Below are 21,847 nucleotides of genomic sequence, written 5' to 3'. Positions count from 1 at the left end.
TGTGAAACATTATTGATGAAGGACAATCATATTTTATATAAATGAGCTTGGTCCGACCCCTAGGGGCTGAATGGTGGGGCCCCAAAAGGGCAAATTTTCTTAATTTTAGCTTTAAAAACCTACTCCTCCTTCATCCTTGGATGGATTTCATCCATATTTGGTGTGAAACATCATTTGGGATGGACAATCATATTTTATATAAATGAGCCTGGTCCGACCCCTAGGGGCTGAGGGGTAGGGCCCCAAAAAGGCAAATTTTCTTAATTTTAGCTTTAAAATCCTACTTCTCCTTCATCCTTGGATGGATTTCATCCATATTTGGTGTGAAACATTATTGGGGAAGGATAATCATATTTGATGTAAATGAGCGTGGTCCAACCCCTAGGGGCTGAGGGGTGGGGCCCCAAATGGGCAAATTTTCTTAATTTTAGCTTTAAAATCCTACTCCTCCTTCATCCTTGGATGGATTTCATCCATATTTGATGTGAAACATCATTGGGGACGGACAATCATATTTGATATAAATGAGCCTGGTCCGACCCTTAGGGGCTGAGAGGTGGGGCCCCAAATGGGGAAATTTTCTTAATTTTAGCTTTAAAATCCTTCTCCTCCTTCATCCTTGGATGGATTTCATCCATATTTGTTGTGAAACATCATTGGGGAAGGACAATCATATTACAAATGAGCCTGGTCCGACCCCTAGGGGCTGAGGGGTGGGGCCCCAAATGGGGAAATTTTCTTAATTTTAGCTTTAAAATCTTACTCCTCCTCCATCCTTGGATGAATTTTATCCATATTTGGTGTGAAGCATCATTGGGGAAACACAATTATATTTTATATGAATGAGTCTGGTCTGAACCCTAGGAACTGAGGGGTGGGGCCCCAAAAGGGCAAATTTTCTTAATTTTAGCTGGCTCACTTCCTGTTTTAAGGTTTCAGTCTCCGATCTCATTGAAAATTGGTCTATAGGGGTTTTACTTGATGCCGAACAACATGCAAATATTTTCGTAAAGATTTTGGTATTCCAAGATGGCCGCTGGCCCACTTCCTGATTTAAGGTTTCAGTCTCCGATCTCAATGAAAATTGGTCCATAGGGGTTTTAATTGATGCCGAACAACATGCAAACATTTTCGTAAAGATTTTGGTATTCCAAGATGGCCGCTGGCCCACTTCCTGTTTTAAGGTTTCAGTCTCCGATCTTAACGAAAATTGGTCTATAGTGGTTTTAATTGATTCAGAAGGGGGAACTTTAGGAAAGGACAATCATATTTTATAAAGGACCGAGGTAAGACCCATGGGGATAGTATGACCGAGGTCCAAAATGGGAGCTTTGCTGAAATTTGGCTTTAAAATCTGACTCCTCCTTATATTAATCCTTGAATGGGTTTTGACCATATTTGGATGAAGGGCTACCAAGTTTGTTCAACAAATGACATTTACCTTTTTCAGAAACTTACATATTCAACTAAGGAGTTCCTTGTATTGTTTATATTAATCGTTAACCAATACTTTATACTGTGACTTTGTTGTTTTGTGCCATGAGTCAGATGACCGTTAAGGCCCATGGGCCTCTTGTTTCATCAACATACACTTTTCTATTCGTATATTGTACAAAATGGGCAAAACACCATTGCAGGAAATGTGTACTGTCCTGGTGTTTTTAGAGTATCGCTTCTTGTTGGATAAGACATTTTTTGTGGTATTTAGATAGGAATTTTCATAATTTTCACTCAACTATCATTTATGTTTGTAGGATTTCATAAGACAACCTCTTGAATACTTGTGTAAACAGTGTTACGTGTGGATGTGTTTATCTACGACTTCTTATATGACAACGAGAACTCTTGTTTACTTTACGGGATAATGCTATCTAATCAATCATACTGCCAAATATTGGTTTGGTTTCATATTGCTTAACGCCAATATTACAGCTAAGGTCAGTCAAGGAAGGACCCATTACATACCATATTTTGTGAGTGGGGAGTGCATGATAGTTAGGTTTATTCCTGGCAAATATATAAAGTCCATAGTTGAAATATATCCTTGTGTGACTAGAAGATAATTAATAACGCTCAGTGTTGTTTTGTTTGAAACTATTTTCAAAAATGTGCATGTATCAATAATGAGAACATAATTCGAATAATTAAATAATTTGGGCATTGCAGTCAGGTTATATACGGTGTAGTCTATGGAGTCTATATGCTATGGTGATTTTATTGGGGGGGTTAGTTTATTCAGAGACACGTAAAGCTGTTATTAGCCAAGGCTCCTAAAAATAAAAACTTCTTGGACTCGTTTCGAAAAATCGTTAAATGAACACAAATTTAAAATCAGAAGCATATTGTAAAATACACTATACACTATCCAACCCGGTCAAATTATACTGACAACCTTATGGTGAGCGCTTAGCAGAAACTACAATTTTACAAACCCGAGCAGTATATGTTATTATATAATAGCAAATAAAATAAATCATCTGCCAAATGGAACAAATAAGTGATAGTAGCTTTCCAACGACGGAACTGAATATAATTGCGTTATTTTACGTCAGACACTTCGAATACAAACATATCGTTTAATGCATTTGAATTGCTTTGCATGACGATACTAATATTGTAATATGTGCCATGTTCGAATTCTGTGCCGAGGGTCTACTAAGTCAAAATTTACCACATCAAAATTATCTCTACATTACTGCCAAATCCATCAAATTATGTGTAACAGGAGAGGAGAAAAAATAGCGATCAGACCGAGATTCGAACCAGGGACCCTCCGGACACTAGCCGAGTGCTCTACTGACCGATGATCTGGTCACCGATGATCTACCCAGTCCAATCCCGCTACACTAGCTCCTCCCTCCTTTCTCGAAGTCTTCGTCCTTGAAGACATACGAGACCCTTCCAAACACCACTACAGTGGGTTATTTAGTTGGGCGTCAGTTCTGTAACAGGAGAGGAGAAAATGGAGCGGTCAGACTGGGATTCGAATCCGGGACCCTCCGAACACCAGTCGAATGATCTACTGACTGAGCTACTTGGTCACCGATGAGCTACCTAGTCCAATCCCGCTACATATGGGTATATCTGATAGAGAAACAACAGAATGGATAGAATATTTCTTTAAGCCGTATGTATAGTTATCAAATTTCTCCAAATGGTGTTTAATGTGGTTGAATATTGATGTCCGGCTATAGAAAATATTGAACGACGTAGTAAATTATTTAGTAGCATTAACTGCCGTGCGTGGCATGTAATATACATATAACTGCCAGCACAATTGCCATATGTTAAGCTAAAGATTAACCATTGTGACTACAACGTCTACCGAAAGGAGCCATTGCTATTGTCCCTAAAGAATGGGATTAATAACTGACCACAATCATTTGACTTGTATTCATCTTTTAATCCTTTGGACTTGACCTCAGTGGTTTTCACATCACAGTGGACTTATACAACCACTCAAGTTGTCGTATCTCTTCTTCTTTGAGTGTCATGAAAATAACTATGCTTGCACCTGGTTTTTCCAGTGTTATTAAAATATTTACGTTTAAGAGATGTGCAGTACACACGATCGTTTTTCATGGAGAAAATGAAGAAAACACTCAACAATTGACAAGATCTTCATTACATTTATCTAATATTTTCACTGTTATTACTGTTTAAAATATAACATTCCTCTCTTTTTAACATTTCCATCCACTCTGAAGACGAAAGGAGAACAGCGATGAGTAGCAATATATATATTATATATGTCTTCAGTGACTATCGGTTTGTAAATCGATCAGCTAAGTATTCCACATACCTACCTGTCAATTGTTGTTCCATTTTCATTGCAAACTCATGTGTACTGCTCATTACAATTTCACTAACTGTTTGGAGAGTCACAGTTGGGTAGCCCCTGTCATACACAGGTTTCCAATGTATTAAAAAGTGTTATGTTTTTAAAGTTCATCACTGTGTAGGATACTGACGGGGTCAAGAAATATTCACGAGCGGTGTAGCTTCAATGTTAATTATGCTACCGCTAGCCTCACTCTACATGTAGTTATCATTGCTCACAATAAGCCTAATTATACATACTGTCAGGGGTAAATTCTCATCAATGTATAATATTTTTGATAGATATGCTTGCCTAAGCAATATATCTAGATAACCAGTAAACCATACATAATGATGGAATCAGCAATAAACGACCGTGCTGTAAGGTAAACCCAATAACCCAATGATGTCTCTATCTGACCATCCTTTGTCAGTGGCATGCTGTGGACTGTTCGTGCTAACTACACAGGTGCCCGTATAAATAGAGAGGTGGCTGACATAAATAATCTGATTATTTACTCATTCGAAAAAGACCTCACCGGTCCTATCGCCCCGGGAAATAGTATTAATGGGTCCCTGGCAGTGCGACAACAATGTACCCGGTATTTGTCGACGGAAAACCAGTCCAGCAGGTTGGCAGGTTTTCGCTATTTGGAGAACAGGATTAGAATAGAATGTCGGTGGACGATAATACGAGTGTTCGAAAGGTTAGAGTTGTATAGACGGATGACAATAACTCGTGTGTGTATTAAGATATTAATTGGTGTTCTGTTGGAATTAGGACGCTGATTGACCTTAGTGCTGGTTTCAGTCTTGGAGTCTGGACAACCTGGATTTGCAGATCGCATATCAACTAGTAGACTATTCATAATGTAACTATTTTTGGAAAGCATAGTGAGAGCTTATCTAGGAATGTTATACATGATACTACAGAACTTGTGTTGGTGAAATTAGAGGAAATCATATTGTGGTTACTGCCTAAAAATGTCTACCAGACGTTCTCTCAGCCATAATGGCACTACCACCCGCTCTCATTCTGCTAAATCCGAGGGAGGCAGGGCACAGTGGAGTACTCAGTCTTTTACGGTGGACCAAATCGTTAAACAATTTCCTTTTCCACAGATTGTGAAATGTACACAGCAATTGATCTTGACAAAGAGAAACTCGTCGCTTCCAGTGAACCTAACACAGCCGGTGTTTCTCTACCAGAAAAGGACTATCAGGAAACTACTCGCCCGCAATGTTGTAATGGACCCCGAGACCGAACGCTACACAGAAAAAGACGAAACCATTGTCATTCCTGCAGATTACGATGGTTTGTTCATTATATTGCATGAAAACAATTAGCCCAGGTGTAATAAATCCTGCTTCTCGAATACATAATGCCATATCTATTTGGTTTTGGACTTAAGTCATTAGCTTTTTGACGTCATATACTCCATGATAGTTTGGTTTCTCATTTTTTGGTTTTTGAACATATTCTAATGTATTGTTATCCGGCACAACCAAACAGGATTTTCAATCGCCTGATTCTAGGCCCACCTTTTGATATTTAACAATACTGGCGACTTGAAGTTGTTCTTTTTTTACTGCATTTTAGTGCTATTGTTATTTGATTTTAACCGCTTAAGTGCTACTTAACCTTGTATTGACTTGTATACCCAAACGGCAATCATTAATACACGTATAACTGATCATATTTTGTTGGCATGAATCTGATGTAAGTAAAAAGCATTCACCTGTTCTCGATATTTTCTCATTCATCTGTTTTCGATATTTTCTTATTCACCTGTTCTCGATATTTTCTCATTCATCTGTTTTCGATATTTTCTTATTCACCTGTTCTCGATATTTTTTCACAGTTACTCAACCTATCTATTAATGCACAATAACATTCAAGTATTCACTGTTCCATAACTGCGTCTGTATTTACATGACTGAGAAGACTGAAGATGACCCCCCCCCGGTTTCACCAACAGGGAACTAATAAACAATGTTATACGTTACGGGAAATACATTTTACAAACGATATTTCAGTTGATCTCTATGATAAAGGCGAACAAATAAATATTGAGACCAGAAACTTGATATTTTTGACAGGTGTTTGTTTTCATTAATTTTCAAATGGGTTTTACACTTATTTTTTTCTCTACTATTCACAGGTCGCTTCCTCCGTTTGAATTCACGTACTACGAAGGACAACAACTGCTTTAAACAACTTGAAGATTTAGTTAATAACCAAGCACAGGCCTTCATTACAATGACGAAACTCAAGGCAAACGTCATTGGGTCCAGTCCCGACACCAAAGATACAGTGGACTATGGACCTGGCAACGTGTTCCTAGTAGGTCGTATTTACCTGGGGACTACACACATTCAGAGTGAAGGCAGGCTGCTTACCATCCGTGGCGGATCTAAAAAGCAGGTGAGGTACCTGAAGTGCAGGGACGAGAAAAACACGGACGTTCTTATTCCTTTATCACAGACAGGCGAATTTGTAGAGGTTATACCGAATGAAAACAGCCATAGTGGCCAATTGTCAGTAGACAGCGACTGTCTAATCAGGACAGCGAAATTCCCTGCTCTCGTGAGATTTCTCAGTGGAAGAAGGCGTCCTCGGCTGAAAACATTCACCGGTCTTTTCACTCTATTAGATTTGTTTGACGAAACAACTTTGGTTGGATGCGTGCTTGACCCTCAAGGATATACCATGATAGAACTTCCAATAACATCCACACTTAAATTTCAACTGGCATTGAATAAAAGCGACCTTGCAACGAACCCAGTGGTTCGAAAGGCAACGCAATTGTGCCAAGAAAATGCTGCGGAGTTCTGTATGGATCTGAAATTTAAATTCAATTTCGGACAGGAAATTACTCAAACCAGTGGTCGCCCATTACATGAAAGCACTCCACGTGAGGACATGCAAAGTGTTACAAACAGCGCAAGGTTTGGCGTGACCACAACCCACATTTATGTCTAAAACCACACGGATACCAATATCAAATATAGCTTTAATGTAATAATTATATATGTATAACATACACATGTATTGATGTATAATGGTCTTTATTGGCAAGTTATTCAATCTGTCCAATATAAAGTCATAATATGTAACAGTGATATATACATTATGCAACGCTGACTGTCCTAATCCATAACTTTTTAAATAATGTACACCCACTGATGATGTATCAAATAGTACTGACAAGTCATTGTGCTCCGGAAATAAGTATAATGACGAGACCATCACCCTAGTAACAGATAATAAATATAAGTTTACTTCTAAAATCACGTGTTATGTTATCACGATAAGAGGAATAACACCATGATATCATTAAATTCCAGTTATGTTTGTTTTGGGTATTTTTCCGGGGGTTGGGTTTTGGTTGGTGGTGAAGTGGGTACAATGAATGATAGATCAGACACTCCAACAAACTAATTTAAATATCTTCTTTTGATATTAGGTAGCATTTAAGCTAAACATCAAATACCCTTTGTGATGATTATGGAATAACAATTCATAAAACAGAGCTTCAAACTTTTTTTGTGTAAAGCGTAATGTGATATGTATCTCTCTTCAATAGAGTTGAAAGTACTGTTTTAATATATAAGTTGCTTATTTAGTGGAAGACCGAAAAGGAATATCGATTTATATATAGCAGGTTAGTTTTGTGATTTCACGGAACATTGTTTTGGTTATGCAAATTATCTAGAAATGATTAAATCATATATCATAAAAGCCAAATGTAAAATTAAAAGAAATTCAATACCGCTGAAATCACCTACACCGTGTTTAAAAAAGTTCATTGACATAATCACATAATAAGCTATATCAACAACGTACAAAAATGCAATTAGCATATCGCCATAGCGCAAACAAGTCTTTCATGAATCACGCTAGACTGATAAACTTCTAAAATATATACCTTTCAGTCTTACTTCCTGGCTATTTTCTACTGAAAAGTAAGGGGTTCGAATTCTCTTTTTTATTAATGGGATGGCGATGTTTTGTTTGGTCATGGTTTCACGAATTTTTATATGAAAGTTTCGTCGACATTTTAAGGCATTAAGAGATAGATAACACTAAAATCAAATTCAAACAGAAGATATTTAAAACGCTGTAGTTTAATATCTTGTTTGTTTGATTAATTAACGTCCTATTAACATCTATGGTTATGTGAGGATGGCGGTGTTTTGCGTGTAAGTTGTGGGAGGTGCGTGTTTTGGGAGACTGCGGTATATTCATGTTGTGTCTTCTTGTATAGTGGAACTCTTGCCCTTTTTATAGTGCTATATATCACTGACCCATGCCACCGAAGACACCAAGCAACACACCCCACCCGGTTACATTATACTGACAACGGGCGAACCAGTCGTGCCACTCCCACGTCCGAACATAACCCTAGCTGTTACTTGACGAAAAACTAAACGACCCAAACATACCAAAATATATTATTCTATTTCAGTCACGATGGAAATAACCGTGAAAACTCAATTACAATATGTCGTAATGCAGATATAGCATCTACCAATAAACGATTTCTAATTAACAATAAAATGAAAATGCAAAATTTTACTTTTGAAATAAGAGCACTTTCAATGGCTTAAAACTTTTCTCGCAAAGTTCTACCCTAATCCAATGCCGAAATAAGGATTTTATCTATAAGAGAGCAGTATCAGAACATTTATCTAGGATGAATAAATTGCAACAGTATGAATATTACTTCTTTTCTTTTTCGGCTTACCACTTCCTATTGTTCGCCAAAAGTAAATAACATATCTTTAGAATTTCATACATATAAAAACCCTTTGTTGGCAAATAAATTGAAATTTTACAATAAAAAATAGCAGAGTTTATCGACAGCAACTATCGTGTAAAGGATGCAACGGTGGTAATTATTTCTACACTACATACAAATCCGTTATCGGTACAACTGCGAATTTGTCCACAATTGTGCAATGTCCTCCCTTTAATAGCTGAAAGAATGTCAACAAAATAAATATAGTAGATATATGTTGTATTTAGTAGATCCCTGATTCATCTATGGCGGTAGTTTCAATTTATTACTGGTCTAGTAGTCATAGATTTGTTTTTCTAAACACAATATCAATCTTATTCTTTAGTTAACTGAATATCTAGTACGACAAAAGATTGTGCAATGATGCACTTTATGCTTTCTAGATGAACAGTTTAGTAAAAATAAGTTTTAAATGACCAATGTCTCTTGCTTAATTGATGTATAGTTTGGATGTTTAACAATGTAATGTGCAATAAAACTATTTCAGAGTTGCGTTTGATATTAGAAATTCATCAATTACTTGAAAAGTTTGAGCTTTTAATTCTACTTCAAGATAAAAAAAATATCAAAAATGTTTAATTGCGTCCCGACAAGATTCCATGGCACTATGTCCTTTATGAAATGAAATACTGATTGAGCATGCACCAAAACCAAATACATTATTTTATTTTAGTTTTTATGTTTATTAGAAATATAATAAATACACAATTAAACAACAATTATTGTTCAAAAGATGACTTCCGTTTATGCCATGTCGGTGGTGGAGCATCTTTAAATTACTGATTGAACGATTTTGGGGCCAAAAAGGACCGAAAATAAACCAAGTCAAAGAGAAGAAATAGGTTAATATCAAAAGTAACAAAGTCAAGTGGGTTTCTTTGTGTCGAACATCACTACAACCTTTTCAACACCTACAAACATGTTGAGTAGATAATCCTACCGTAACAATCTCAGAGTTCTTACATTCTTGTTACATATTTTTGGGAATTTGTCAGAGGGGAAGACACTCCAGACTTACTTGATCCTGAAGAACATTTGTTTTCATTGGTACTCGGGTATCGTAGTTCACGGTACAGTCTCAGAACTCTTTTGGAACAAATAAAAGACAAAAAGATGAAAAAACCCTGTCCTGCAGTCAGGATAACAAATATGTAACCAAATAAGTCTAATTTAATCCACGTAAACAGTAGGCCGAATATCCAGGAGGCACCGGTCAAACAAGAAAGCTTCATATACACAATGATCGATATTTGATCTTGGTTAGAAGAAAGTTTTGATTGCTGCGATCTCCGGATAGCTATAACAACTATTACAAAACATATAGTGTTAGTTGTAATAAGAATTCCTATAGGAATGGCGAATGTGAAAAGGAGCATGAGTTTAGATGAAATATAACAAATACAACCTCCATAGCCAAAATCAGATCCGTTAGATGTTATCAAACTAACTAGAATGTTTATCGACACAATTATCAAAGGAGCTAAAACAGAATATACGATATACACTATCATTTCCTTGTTTTTATCAACGAGTAAATTTGTTTTTGTTCGGAAAATATAAAATACCCTTAACATGTGAATGGAACAAATGTTCATCCATACAATGGCTGATAGCCAAAAGTAGTGAATCAGAGAACCAACCACAGCACAGCCTGCATTAAATAATAAAGTTCTATGCCCAGGCCCGAAATGGAAGAGAGTCTGAGCGATAAGTAGGTTAATTGATAAAAGCATGTTGCTTTTGCCGGGTGTTGTTCGCAAAGATTTGAACAAACTATATGTTACTATTGTTAAAACCAGCGAAATTATCGATATCATTGCAAAAATTAGCGATGTTACCTCATAAGTAGTATATATATTGCCATTGATGTTACTGTTGCACGTATTCATGGATAATGCACCTGAATAGTTCTGAATATGATCTAAATAAGTATCTGCACACATTTCTAACCCATTTTCTTTCAGTTCGTACGTCCCATCAATTAAACATAAATTTATAATATCTAAACAGACGGATCCATGTAGAAAGACGACATTGTAGTCGTCTGATGACAAGAATAAACGTCGGCAGTATGTTAACTTCGTTACGTGCATGTGTCGAATAGGGCTCTCACAAGGGCTGGCACTGGAATCATGAGAGGGAAGGTGCAAAAGCATCTCATTCGTGTCTGAATCCGTATATTTCCGGGTGTTAACGGACGAATCAAACAATATATCCCCATAGTATCTCGAGTCAATTGTTATAGTAAATGTTTGGGACCCGACGATGATACGACTGTTGTCTAGGAACGACATCTCTGTCAGCACTTGGTCGACAGAGTGTCTGCTAGATGAGTATAAACCTACATGGACTAGAACAAATGCCATTGCTGAAGAATTTCTTTCACTACATTCTTGAGTTCCTAACAAGAAAACAGCAACAAACGAACAAATCTTGTCCTTAAGGACGGAAGAGTTATTAAGTGCAGATAACATAGATTTCCTAAGTTCGGTACCAAACTGGTCCATAGCTGTTACGCAGAACTCCTGTTCGGTTGTCACCTTGAAATAGATATCATAAGACTTGAAGGCTTCATGAATATACTGTCGTTTACACGATCCGTTAACGTATATTGATCCCACAGCACACGTTATGTTTCTGCAAACCCCCTGAAATATAAACAACAAAACAAATAATTAGGTTAATACTAGTAATTACTTGGGTGATTTAGCTTAATGTCCCATTAACAGCTAAGGATATTTATGGACGGTTATGAAAGGTTTTTTGGAGGTTGTGGTACATGTATATTTGCGTCACTTTGTAATATACGGCAATGTCAATGAAGTATTCAGCCGAGGTCACAATACAACATGCTCACTAGATCGTGTTATAATGTCTACCCCAAAACTAGTTGTTTATGCTGAGCTCGAATAATCTAAGTTTTGTCTCTTAAAATAAACATCTCTTAATTTTTTAGTTTTTTCTCATTTTAGTGCCATAAGGTAAGATACTCCTTCCTAAATGTTACAAATGCAACCATACTAGTCGCGCTAGTTTTTCCTACTTATTGTTCGCGTATCGTCAACCGTTTGGAATTATTTCATTAATAAAACATCTGATTTAACCATCCTTGTCTGAACGTGCATTTCCTAAATTTGAGCAATTTCAAAAAATTATCACTCCCATCGATTCATCAGAATTTCCAATTTAATTAAGTCGATTAATGATTTTATTAATGAAATAATTTCAGGCATGGTGTCAAAATTGTACCTGCTACCGCTATTGAAAGGCGACTAATTTTAGATCTGATCCCTACTTCATATATGACGTTCCCTGGCCGACCTGCTGCTGTTCAGCTCCAAGCATAAAGGGATTTGGACGACTGTTTCCACTTTTGCAAAGAAACACAACCCGAACATACCGTAACCTAAAACCTAGATATTCATGGGGCTGTCCTTAAATGACCCAAGATATTAATAAGACGACAATCTAATAAACCAAACCTTACGACTGGCGATACACGCACATGTGTAATTTGTTATTTGTTTGTTTTAAGGAATTATTTTTATTATTTGTTGTTTACTGGTGTGTAAACTGCAAAGATAATTTAGGTTTAACCTACCATGTATTACTTTTTATCCTGCAACTGTCCAACATACTGACGGATAACTACTCCCGGATAAACGTGTGCTCTATTCGTCAATACGAAATGCTTTTTCCGTCAATACGGTCACGTGGATTTGTTCCACTTCTGACGGAACATTTTCTAATTTGTCACCGAATTTTGACCTTACCATGAACGAAACGTCATTCAGTTCCGCTAAAAGGTGACGTCACATTCACAGGAATGACGTCGTTTTTACGATATCGAAAATCTCGTATGGCGGTGTCGTCTTTTTCTTTGCTCATTGTAAAGTTATGTAATGTAAAGTAACTTTTTGATGGGTAATTATTGTTTTTTAGGCTTTTCACATTGTTTTAGTGATATTACACACTGAATAGAATTACAAGTACTGTTTGCGAATGCGCTTATATATTAGTAAAAAGGAGTCCACTCTCTTTTGGTATAGTGAATGAATCTTCGAGCGAAACCAATTAAATAAATGACAATTTGCTTTCGTTCTGAATGTCATAATGGTTTCAGAATTAACAGAATGCACGGTTAGTATCTTACAATACAAGTTTTATTTTGGTGCTTGACACGGAAAGCCGAGATGACTCGGCAAAGCCTGGTCATCTCGGCTTTCCTAAGTGTCGTACCGAAATAAACCTTGTATTGTAAGATACTAACCGTGTAACCTCTATATATACTGTTTGAACAATAAACAAAATGATAATAAAATGGTTATCATCTTGACAAAGAAGCAACATGTATACAGTACAACCAAAGAAATATAAAAAGCAAGTATGCTTTTCCAAATAATCTTATTCTCACCATAAAAGCAAGATGTTCCTTGTCACTATCAGTTGTACATACCTTGTAACTGTCATACTCTTGATTCGTTGAACACTTATTTGTGTCAGACAGTGGAGGAGAATCTGAAGAGCTAAAGAGTCCAAAGTCCAAGATAGCCGTAAATGATAACATATCAAATTTACCAATACCTTGTCCAGGATCAGGACATATGCCCGGGTTGTTATCATTACACAAGTAGCAAAATGCATTTCGATACCTGTCTGCATATACCGATGTAAAAGCTCCGCACATATCGTCCAGAGTTTCATTATAGCTGAGCATGTTCCCGGTCTGATTACATGTAGTAAACTGTCCCCAATAACAGGGATGGGGCCTGACGCCGATATTAAGGGGTACACGGTACAAAAGATTGCATTTCCTGTCTCGGTATAGCACGTGCAGCAGTTCATCAAAGGAGGTAGTTGTTAAGTCCTCTCTGGAATTACACGTTAACTCAATCTTCCATTGAACTAAACCCTCTTCAGATTCCCCGTTACACCGACCACAGTACACATTCCGAAAAGATAGACTCGAGTTTATTTTGGAGACTGGCAATGTGTACACAAAGTCTTCGAAAGTTTTGGGATTTTGTGGTATATTTTCGCACTTTTCAGTAATGGCTTTATCTTTGAAATCCGGTGCACACTTGTGAATGACATCGTAAGAGACATACGAACTCGAATTGGTGACGCCGTATGGCAGATACTGAGGACGAACACATGTCTTGTTTATTGTATCGCTTTTATATTGAAGTACATCTGGGCAACAGTTACCTTGTTGAAAGCATTGTGAAGAACAACTGCAGGCATTGCAGCAGCGGGAACCAGATCCATGATCATCTGTTTGGTTCACAGTACAGAGACTAACTCCAGGACAGTATTTCCCAAACAACTCCACGATATTTGGAAGACGGCCGCTGTTTCTATATTGTAAGAAGTCGTTGGTAGTGGTCACAGACTGCGCCAGGTAAATAAACGTGACTCCTACGACCATACATGTTAAACTTGTTGATGAAGTTAATAGGCCACATCTGAAACCTGAATGACGTTTTTTTAGTAGTTTCAGTAGTTATATGTACAATACTGATTAGCTTGTTTTTTTTGCAAGGATAATATGTTTTGTACACCTAAGTGTTTGGGTTGGTAGGTCATTGATACAATCAAAATTATATCCCCGAAACCCGAAAAATTAAATAAAAAATGAGTGAATAATATAATTTAGGGAGTTAAATTTAGCCTGCAATAATTACTGTAAATTGACGAGGTGTTAAACATAAGGACTATAAAACTTTCTGTCGCGGCTACTTAATTTCAAAAATGGAAATAACATCTCTCAATATGAATGCTGTAGATATTTATTTAAAGAGATAAACGTTTTAAATGATGTTTAGGAAAACCTGCATTTTTGAACTTTAATCTTTATTTTCAACCGGACGGTGACATTTTATAGACAAGTGTTGCATCGCTTGTATGTTCTATTTCTTATTCTACAGAACATATAAAAAATAAGCTTAAAACGGAAGTGATATCATAGCGATAATATTGGATTACTGACTAACATAAGAATATTATTGTCATATCTTTAACTCATGCCATACACTATGGTAATAAGTTCATTGGCGTATCTTCACACAACTTTGGATGCATAATGATAATAATAAAAAACATAATACAAGCAATAGGTCTTTTCACCCATAGGTGAAAATCCCTAATAAACACTGAGCAGGGACTATAACTGGAGTATTTCTATTTACCTTATTTAAAATTTAATCGATTCTTAAATGTTCTTTCTTTTTTAATCTTAAACAATTTTCATGATATAGCGTCGCTGAGAAAATTAGGTCACCTGACCATAGGTCATGGTGACCTTTTTAGACTTTTGTCCGTCGTCGTGCGTCGTCCGTTAAAGAGGTAGTGTAATACGGAAACAAACCAAAAATAATATCATTAATAAACCATGAAAAATCCCGGTGCCCCATTTCACATTTATAAAAGGCGTTAAAGTAATCACCGTTCAAAAACATACCTTTAGAATATACCGGAAGTGACGTACTGTGAGCAACAGAGATTGCGTCTGTGACAACACGATGCCTTCGTGTTCGATGCGTATCAATTTGAAAACATTGTACTTTAACTCCTCGCCTCTTTTTATTTCAATTTATCGCTTTTACGTACGTATACAGTTTTTGTAAGAATAGCAAGTTTTCGGCATTTTTCCAGATATCTCAGTACTTGTCGGTATAATGATAAAATGATAACCGAGTTCGACATTTGGTCAACCCGTTTTCAATTATTGACAGAATACGAACATAAATTGTAACAAGAGATCCCAGAGGGATCTTGGCGCCCACCAAAGAATGATCTATATCTGACAAAGGAAAGATGGATCTTTTCTCTACTTTTTAAACTTTTTCAAACATACTACATATGAAATTTGAGACTGATTGCTTCAGTACCTTTTGAGAAATAGCGGTAACAAACTTCAACTATCAAAATCCAAGATGACTCCTTGGCGGCCATCTTGTTGATCAATCGGTCCCAAATCACAATATGCACAACTAGGTCCCTAGGGGAACCTACATGTGAAATTTGAGAAAGATCCATTCAATACTTTCTGAGAAATAGCGATAACAAACTTTGAATATTAAAATCTAAGATGGCTGCCTGGCGGCCATCTTGTTAACCGATCGGTCCCAAAATGCAATATGCACAACTAGGTCCCTAGGGGAACCTACATATGAAATTTGAGACAGATCCCTTCAGTACTATCTGAGAAATAGCCATAACAAACTTTAACTATTGAAATCCAAGATGACTCCTTGGCGGCCATCTTGTTGATCAATCGATCCCAAATCACAATATGCACAACTAGGGCCCTAGGGGAACCTACATATTAAATTTGAGAAAGATCCCTTCAGCACTTTTTGAGAAATGGGGATATCAAACCTTAACTATCAAAATCCAAGATGGCCGCCTGGCGTCCATCTTGTTTTTCCTATCAGCCTCAAAATCTGTATGGCACAAAAAGGGACCAAGGGTAACCTCCATGTGAAGTTTGAACAAAATTACTTTAGTAGTTTCTCAAGAAATATCGATAACAAACTTCAACTGCCAAAATCAAAGATGGCTGCCTGCGGCGCCATCTTGTTTTTCCGATCAGCCTCAAAATCTGTATGCACAACTAGGGACCAAGGGTAACCTCTATGTGAATTTTGAACAAAATCCCTTCAGTAGTTCTCAAGAAATATCGATAACAAACTTCAACTGCCAAAATCAAAGATGGCTGCCTGGCGGCCATCTTGTTTTTCCGATCAGCCTCAAAATCTGTATGGCACAAATATGGACCAAGGGGACCCTCCATGTGAAGTTTGAACAAAATCCCTGCAGCAGTTTTTAAGAAATAGTGATAACAAGCATTGTTTACGGACGGACGACGGACCACGGACCACGGACGGCGGACGACCGACCACGGACGCAGGGCGATTTGAATAGCCCACCATCTGATGATGGTGGGCTAAAAATTAATATTAATTTTCGGCACGTGTTCATTTTGAGTTATCACAAATACATGTGAATACATGTACACAAATATTGAATAATTCTGATTTTTTTTAAATTTTAACCTGCGATGTAGATCTAAATCTTATTTCATAAAAAAATGTGTTCCGTGGTACAATAATAATTTAGTTTTCTCTGTTCATAATTGACTGCGATCAGACTCCCGAGTGCGTCAATTTACGATATATATATATATATAGATATTAATTTAGGAACTAAATGCATGTTATCAGTTCTCTTTATCATACAATAACTATTTCATGTCTAAAATCGTCAGTTATCTCTCATATCATACAATAATTAGCTTACAGCAAATAAACTCCTTTAAAACTAGCTGTTAATGATTAATGGTAAAATGTGCGCGGGATATATGCTGTCGATAGGCTTTGGAAGCATGTAGTAACTTACAAAATTTTGACTTATTCCCGATATACATGGGAGGCCGTCCTTACATGATTATAGCTGTTAATAGGACGTTAATTAATCAAACAAACAAACAAACAATCCCGATCTCAAGAACTAGTTATCTAGAATAAAAAATGCTTCAATTTCTTGATTTTGATATTTTAAGGTCGTCGTCCGTCGTACGTACTGCGTCCTCCGTTAACATTTCCTTGTAAACACGATAACTTGAGTAAATATTAACCGAGCTTAATGAAACTTTTCATGTAGACTTACATTGGAAAGATCTCGGACAAGTTTGAAAATCAAGCGTGATCCGATTGTAATTTACGACCTTATTGCCTTTTTCACTAAAAATTATTATTGGACCTTGTGAACGCGAAAACTTGAGTAAATATAAACCGATTTCATTGAAACTTTGTATGTAGACTAACATCGGAAAGATCTCGAACGAGAATGAAAAGCGGCCTGATTCGATTGTAAGTTACGAATTTATTGCCCTTTGAAATAGTAATTATTGGACCTTGTGAACATGATACCGTGAATAAATATGCGTCAAGCGGTTAATGAAACTTTGTTTGATCTATGTTCTTGTTTCGTGAACATAAGACATCAGTTGGCTAGTTAATGCCATGAATAATTTGTATCAAATATCATGTGACCGTTAAAGGCCCATGGGCCTCTTGTTTAAATCAATCTAGAAGTAAATTGTCATCATTAAATCGATTTCATTACCATCATTTATTATGCTATTTAATGCAATAACTACATTACTTCTATATATATATTTTGAGAAATTTATATCACATTGAGCACATTTTCACACAAAGTATCATTAAGTTCTAAATGGTATAAACATAATTATTAGGATACATCTTGTATTGGTTTAATTGTTGCAAATAAACTGTTTTAAACACACCCATATCTGTGCGTTTTGCTTGATAGCGAGTATACTACTACGTATAAATACCTTCATAAGTGTGACTCGACCCAGCCATCATTGTTGTCAAAAGAGCCGCACTCTTCATCCCTGCCGCGTGATGCACACTTCTAAATCTCTAATAGCCTAACTTGACCAGCTGTTGACTCTCTGAATTAATGGTGCTATCCCGAGGGAGGTTACATGTATATAATTCATGCGTTTATCTATTAGTTTGTAATTACAGGTATAAATGCTTCATTTATTTGTAATGCATTTATTAGATCGATTCAATGTCATTTATTTATTTATTTATCTACCGATTTGGACCGTGGTGGCTGAGTGGTTGGAATGTCGCGAATGGCCCTCCACCTCTGATTCACGAGTTGGAATCCCATGTGGGCAATTGCCTGGTACTGGCTACAAGTCCGGGTATTCCGACATTAAACCTGATATTCTTAATGACCCGGACATTAAACAAATTAATGACGTACGAATGATCGGTAGTATGATTACGCTAGTAACTGCTAGGAATATCTGATCTGCTGCCACACCTGTGATGCTACACCTGAGGGATACGCCCCGTTGCTGTTGTTGCCATTTATATTTGGATGACTAAGTCCATGTAAACAAATCTAGTCTCTGATCATTCTTTATATTAAGATTATTGTCGATTAGGATACATCACGAAAACTTTGTTGATTGATTAAATTAACGTCATATTAACATCCATTTTTAGCTCACCTGGTCCGAAGGACCGAGGTGAACTTATGGGATACCGCAGTGTCCGGCGTCCGTCGTCCGTCAACAAAATTTGACTTCTTCTCCATAACCGCTGGTCGGATTTCAACAAAATTTGACTGGTAGCATCCTTATGGGCTACTAACTGAAAATTGTACAAATGATGGGGCTGACCCCCCAGGGGCCTGAGGGGCGGGGCCAAAAGGGGTCAATTTGGCTATTTCCATATAAACGACTTCTTCTCTGAAACCAAGCATGGGATAGCACCCATAATGCAATGGTAGCATCCTTATAGGGTGGGGATTCAAAATTGTACAAATGATGGGGCTGACCCCCGGGGGCCTGAGGGGCGGGGTCAAAAGGGGTCAATTTGGCTATTTCCATATAAACGACTTCTTCTCTGAAACTAAGCATGGTATAGCCCCATAATGCAATGGTAGCATCCTTATAGGGTGGGGATTCAAAATTGTACAAATGATAGGGCTGACCCCCCGGGGGCCTGAGGGGCGGGGTCAAAAGGGGTCAATTTGGCTATTTCCATATAAACGACTTCTTCTCTGAAACCAAGCATGATTAGTACCCATAGTGCAATGGTAGCATCCTTATAGGGTGGGGATTCAAAATTGTACAAATGATGGGGCTGACCCCCGGGGGCCTGAGGGGCGGGGTCAAAAGGGGTCAATTTGGCTATTTCCATATAAACGACTTCTTTGAAACCAAGCATGGGATAGCACCCATAATGCATTGGTAGCATCCTTATAGGTCGGGGATTCAAAATTGTACAAATGATAGGGCTGACCCCCCGGGGGCCTAAGGGGCGGGGTCAAAAGGGGTCAATTTGGCTATTTCCATATAAATGACTTCTTCTCTGAAACCAAGCATGGGATAGCACCCATAATGCAATGGTAGCATCCTTATAGGGTGGGGATTCAAAATTGTACAAATGATGGGGCTGACCCCCCGGGGGCCTGAGGGGCGGGGTCAAAAGGGGTCAATTTGGCTATTTCCATATAAATGACTTCTTCTCTGAAACCAAGCATGAGATAGCACTCATAATGCAATGGTAGTATCGTTATAGGGTGGGGATTCAAAATTGTACAAATGATGGGGCTGACCCCCCGGGGGCCTGAAGGGTGGGGTCAATTTGGCTATTTCCATATAAACGACTTCTTCTCTGCAACTAAGCATGGGATAGCACCCATAATGCAATGGTAGCATCCTTATAGGGTGGGTATTCCAAATTGTGCAAATGATAGGACTGACCCCCCCTGGGGGCCTGAAGGGCGTGGTCAAAAGTGGTCAATTTCCATATACATGACTTCTTCTCTGCAACTTAACATGGGATTACGCTCATAATGCAATGGTTACATCCTTAAAGGGTTTGGATTCAAAATTTTGCAAATGATGGGGCTGACCCCCCAGGGGCCTGAAGGGTGGGGTCAAAAGGGGTCAATTTAGCTATTTCCATATAAACGACTTCTTCTCTGCAACTAAGCATGGAAGAGCACTCATAATGCAATGGTAGCATCCTTATAGGGTTGGAATATGAAATTGTACAAATGATAGGGCTGACCCCCGGGGCTTTAGACAGCAATAGATGCGGGGTCAAAAAGGTCAATTACGCTTAACTGTTTTCATATAAATTACTGTCTCTGAACCTATGTATTGGATAGCATATTTGTATGGTATCAATAGCATCATTGTATGGTTGTGATTCAAAATTAAACTTTTGGAGTCAATTTTGCTAATTTTTCTAATTATCAGAGTCTTTGTGATAATTACAAAAAAAAACAACCAGGTGAGCGATACAGGCCCTCTGGGCCTCTTGTTTAAAGAATGTTATAGTCTATTTTTTCTTGTTCATGAAAACGAATGTAACACATGTATGTTGCTTTATTTCAATGCAAAATTAAAGGAATTTTTTTCTGGATTGCCGCTGGATACATGTTTTTTCTCCTTCCTATCTAGCATTTCTAGCTAAATAGGGAAACATGAGGCAACATAATACAGTTGACATTGTAGGCTTAATTGAAAATGTTTTCTATGTATAATATCAGATACATGTATATTGTCATAAGTTAAATTAAAATAAGGCCAGCTTGTTGTTTTTATTACTGAAGCTGACCGTCCACTAAATGTTTTCTTGCGCGCACTCGCCCGAAAACGATCCATATGCCAGGTTGCCTTTAAAGGCACTGATTTTTTTAGGTCACCTGAGACAATTTCTCAGGTGACCTATTCTAATTGCCTTTTGTCCGTCGTCAGTCGTCCGTCGTGCGTCGTATGGCGATAAACAATTTACTTTTTCGACTTCTTCTCCAAAACTACTGAACCAAATTTGTTGAAATTTTGCAGAAATCTTCCATAGCCAAAGGTCAACCAAAATTGTGAATTATATGGTCCCAGCCCCCCCCCCCCCCCCCCAGGGGCCTGAGGGGTGGGGCCAAATAGGCTAAAACTTCAAAAATCGTCTTCTGAAATTCCAGAAATGGCAGAATCAAATACTCTTCATAGATTGAAAGGTCTTGAGGTCCTTTACAAAAATTGTGAATTATATGACCCTGGGGTCTCACGTTCCCCCCTGGGAAGGGGGGTCAAGTTTACTATAGTTTATATAGGGAAAAGACATTTTTGAGTATTATTTGGTCATGTGTAATAGGAAATGAGTCAAACTTTGTTAGAATTATTAGCCTGAGATAGTATTTTAACATCATATCCATATTGGTCCTGGCCGACCCCAGGGGCCAGAGGGTGGGACCAAAATTGGTCAAAATGGCTGAAATTTCAAGTGTCTCCTTCTGAATTTACAAATTTGATGGAACCAAATCTACTCTTCATAGATTAGAAGGTCTTTTTAAGGCCCTTTACAAGAATTGTGAATTTTATGGCCCTGGCATCTCAGACTTTCCTCTGATTAGGGGTCAAAAATATTTTAATTGATATTGGAAAAACACATTTATTAGCATTATTTGCTTTATTTTCAATAGGTCAAACTTGGTTAGAATTATTACCCTGTGATAGCATTTTAGCATCATATCCATATTGGTCCTGGCCAACCTCCAGGGGTAGATGGGCGGGGCCAAAAGGGGTCAAAATGACTGAAATAAGAAAATAAAATCTTCTGAATTCACAGATTTGATGGAACCAGATACTCTTCATAGATTGAAAAGTC

The 21,847-nt window shown here is 37.5% G+C and overlaps 2 protein-coding genes across 2 annotated transcripts; one reads left to right on the top strand and one right to left on the bottom strand.

The window, feature by feature from the left end:
* Nucleotides 1–4,392: 4,392 nt before the first annotated feature.
* LOC138325676 (uncharacterized) lies at nucleotides 4,393–7,110 on the top strand. The gene is made up of 2 exons (XM_069271495.1): nucleotides 4,393–5,134; nucleotides 5,982–7,110. Exons 1-2 carry the CDS (start codon nucleotides 4,804–4,806, stop codon nucleotides 6,800–6,802), a joined length of 1,152 nt encoding a protein of 383 aa, XP_069127596.1. The 5' UTR covers nucleotides 4,393–4,803; the 3' UTR covers nucleotides 6,803–7,110.
* Nucleotides 7,111–9,105: 1,995 nt separating this feature from the next.
* LOC138325675 (uncharacterized) lies at nucleotides 9,106–14,071 on the bottom strand. The gene is made up of 2 exons (XM_069271494.1): nucleotides 13,078–14,071; nucleotides 9,106–11,269 (listed from the first exon to the last, which is right to left on the bottom strand). The coding sequence occupies exons 1-2, from the start codon at nucleotides 14,047–14,049 to the stop codon at nucleotides 9,581–9,583; spliced, it is 2,661 nt and encodes an 886-aa protein (XP_069127595.1). The 5' UTR covers nucleotides 14,050–14,071; the 3' UTR covers nucleotides 9,106–9,580.
* Between the last annotated feature and the right edge of the window lie 7,776 nt (nucleotides 14,072–21,847).

This window comes from Argopecten irradians, chromosome 6 (assembly GCF_041381155.1).
Source record: "Argopecten irradians isolate NY chromosome 6, Ai_NY, whole genome shotgun sequence".
Classification (NCBI taxonomy): domain Eukaryota; kingdom Metazoa; phylum Mollusca; class Bivalvia; order Pectinida; family Pectinidae; genus Argopecten; species Argopecten irradians.
Note: the sequence above shows the minus strand (reverse complement) of the source record. Positions and strands in the feature narration are given on the sequence as shown.

Bases quoted from the DNA above. Each gene is read 5' to 3' on its own strand.
- LOC138325676 (XM_069271495.1), top strand. From the start codon at position 4,804: ATGTCTACCAGACGTTCTCTCAGCCATAATGGCACTACCACCCGCTCT. The intron at 5,135-5,981 runs GTTTGTTCATTA...TACTATTCACAG, and splicing joins CATTCCTGCAGATTACGATG to GTCGCTTCCTCCGTTTGAAT.
- LOC138325675 (XM_069271494.1), bottom strand. From the start codon at position 14,049: ATGGTCGTAGGAGTCACGTTTATTTACCTGGCGCAGTCTGTGACCACT. The intron at 11,270-13,077 runs GTATGTACAACT...TTTATATTTCAG, and splicing joins AAGAGTATGACAGTTACAAG to GGGGTTTGCAGAAACATAAC.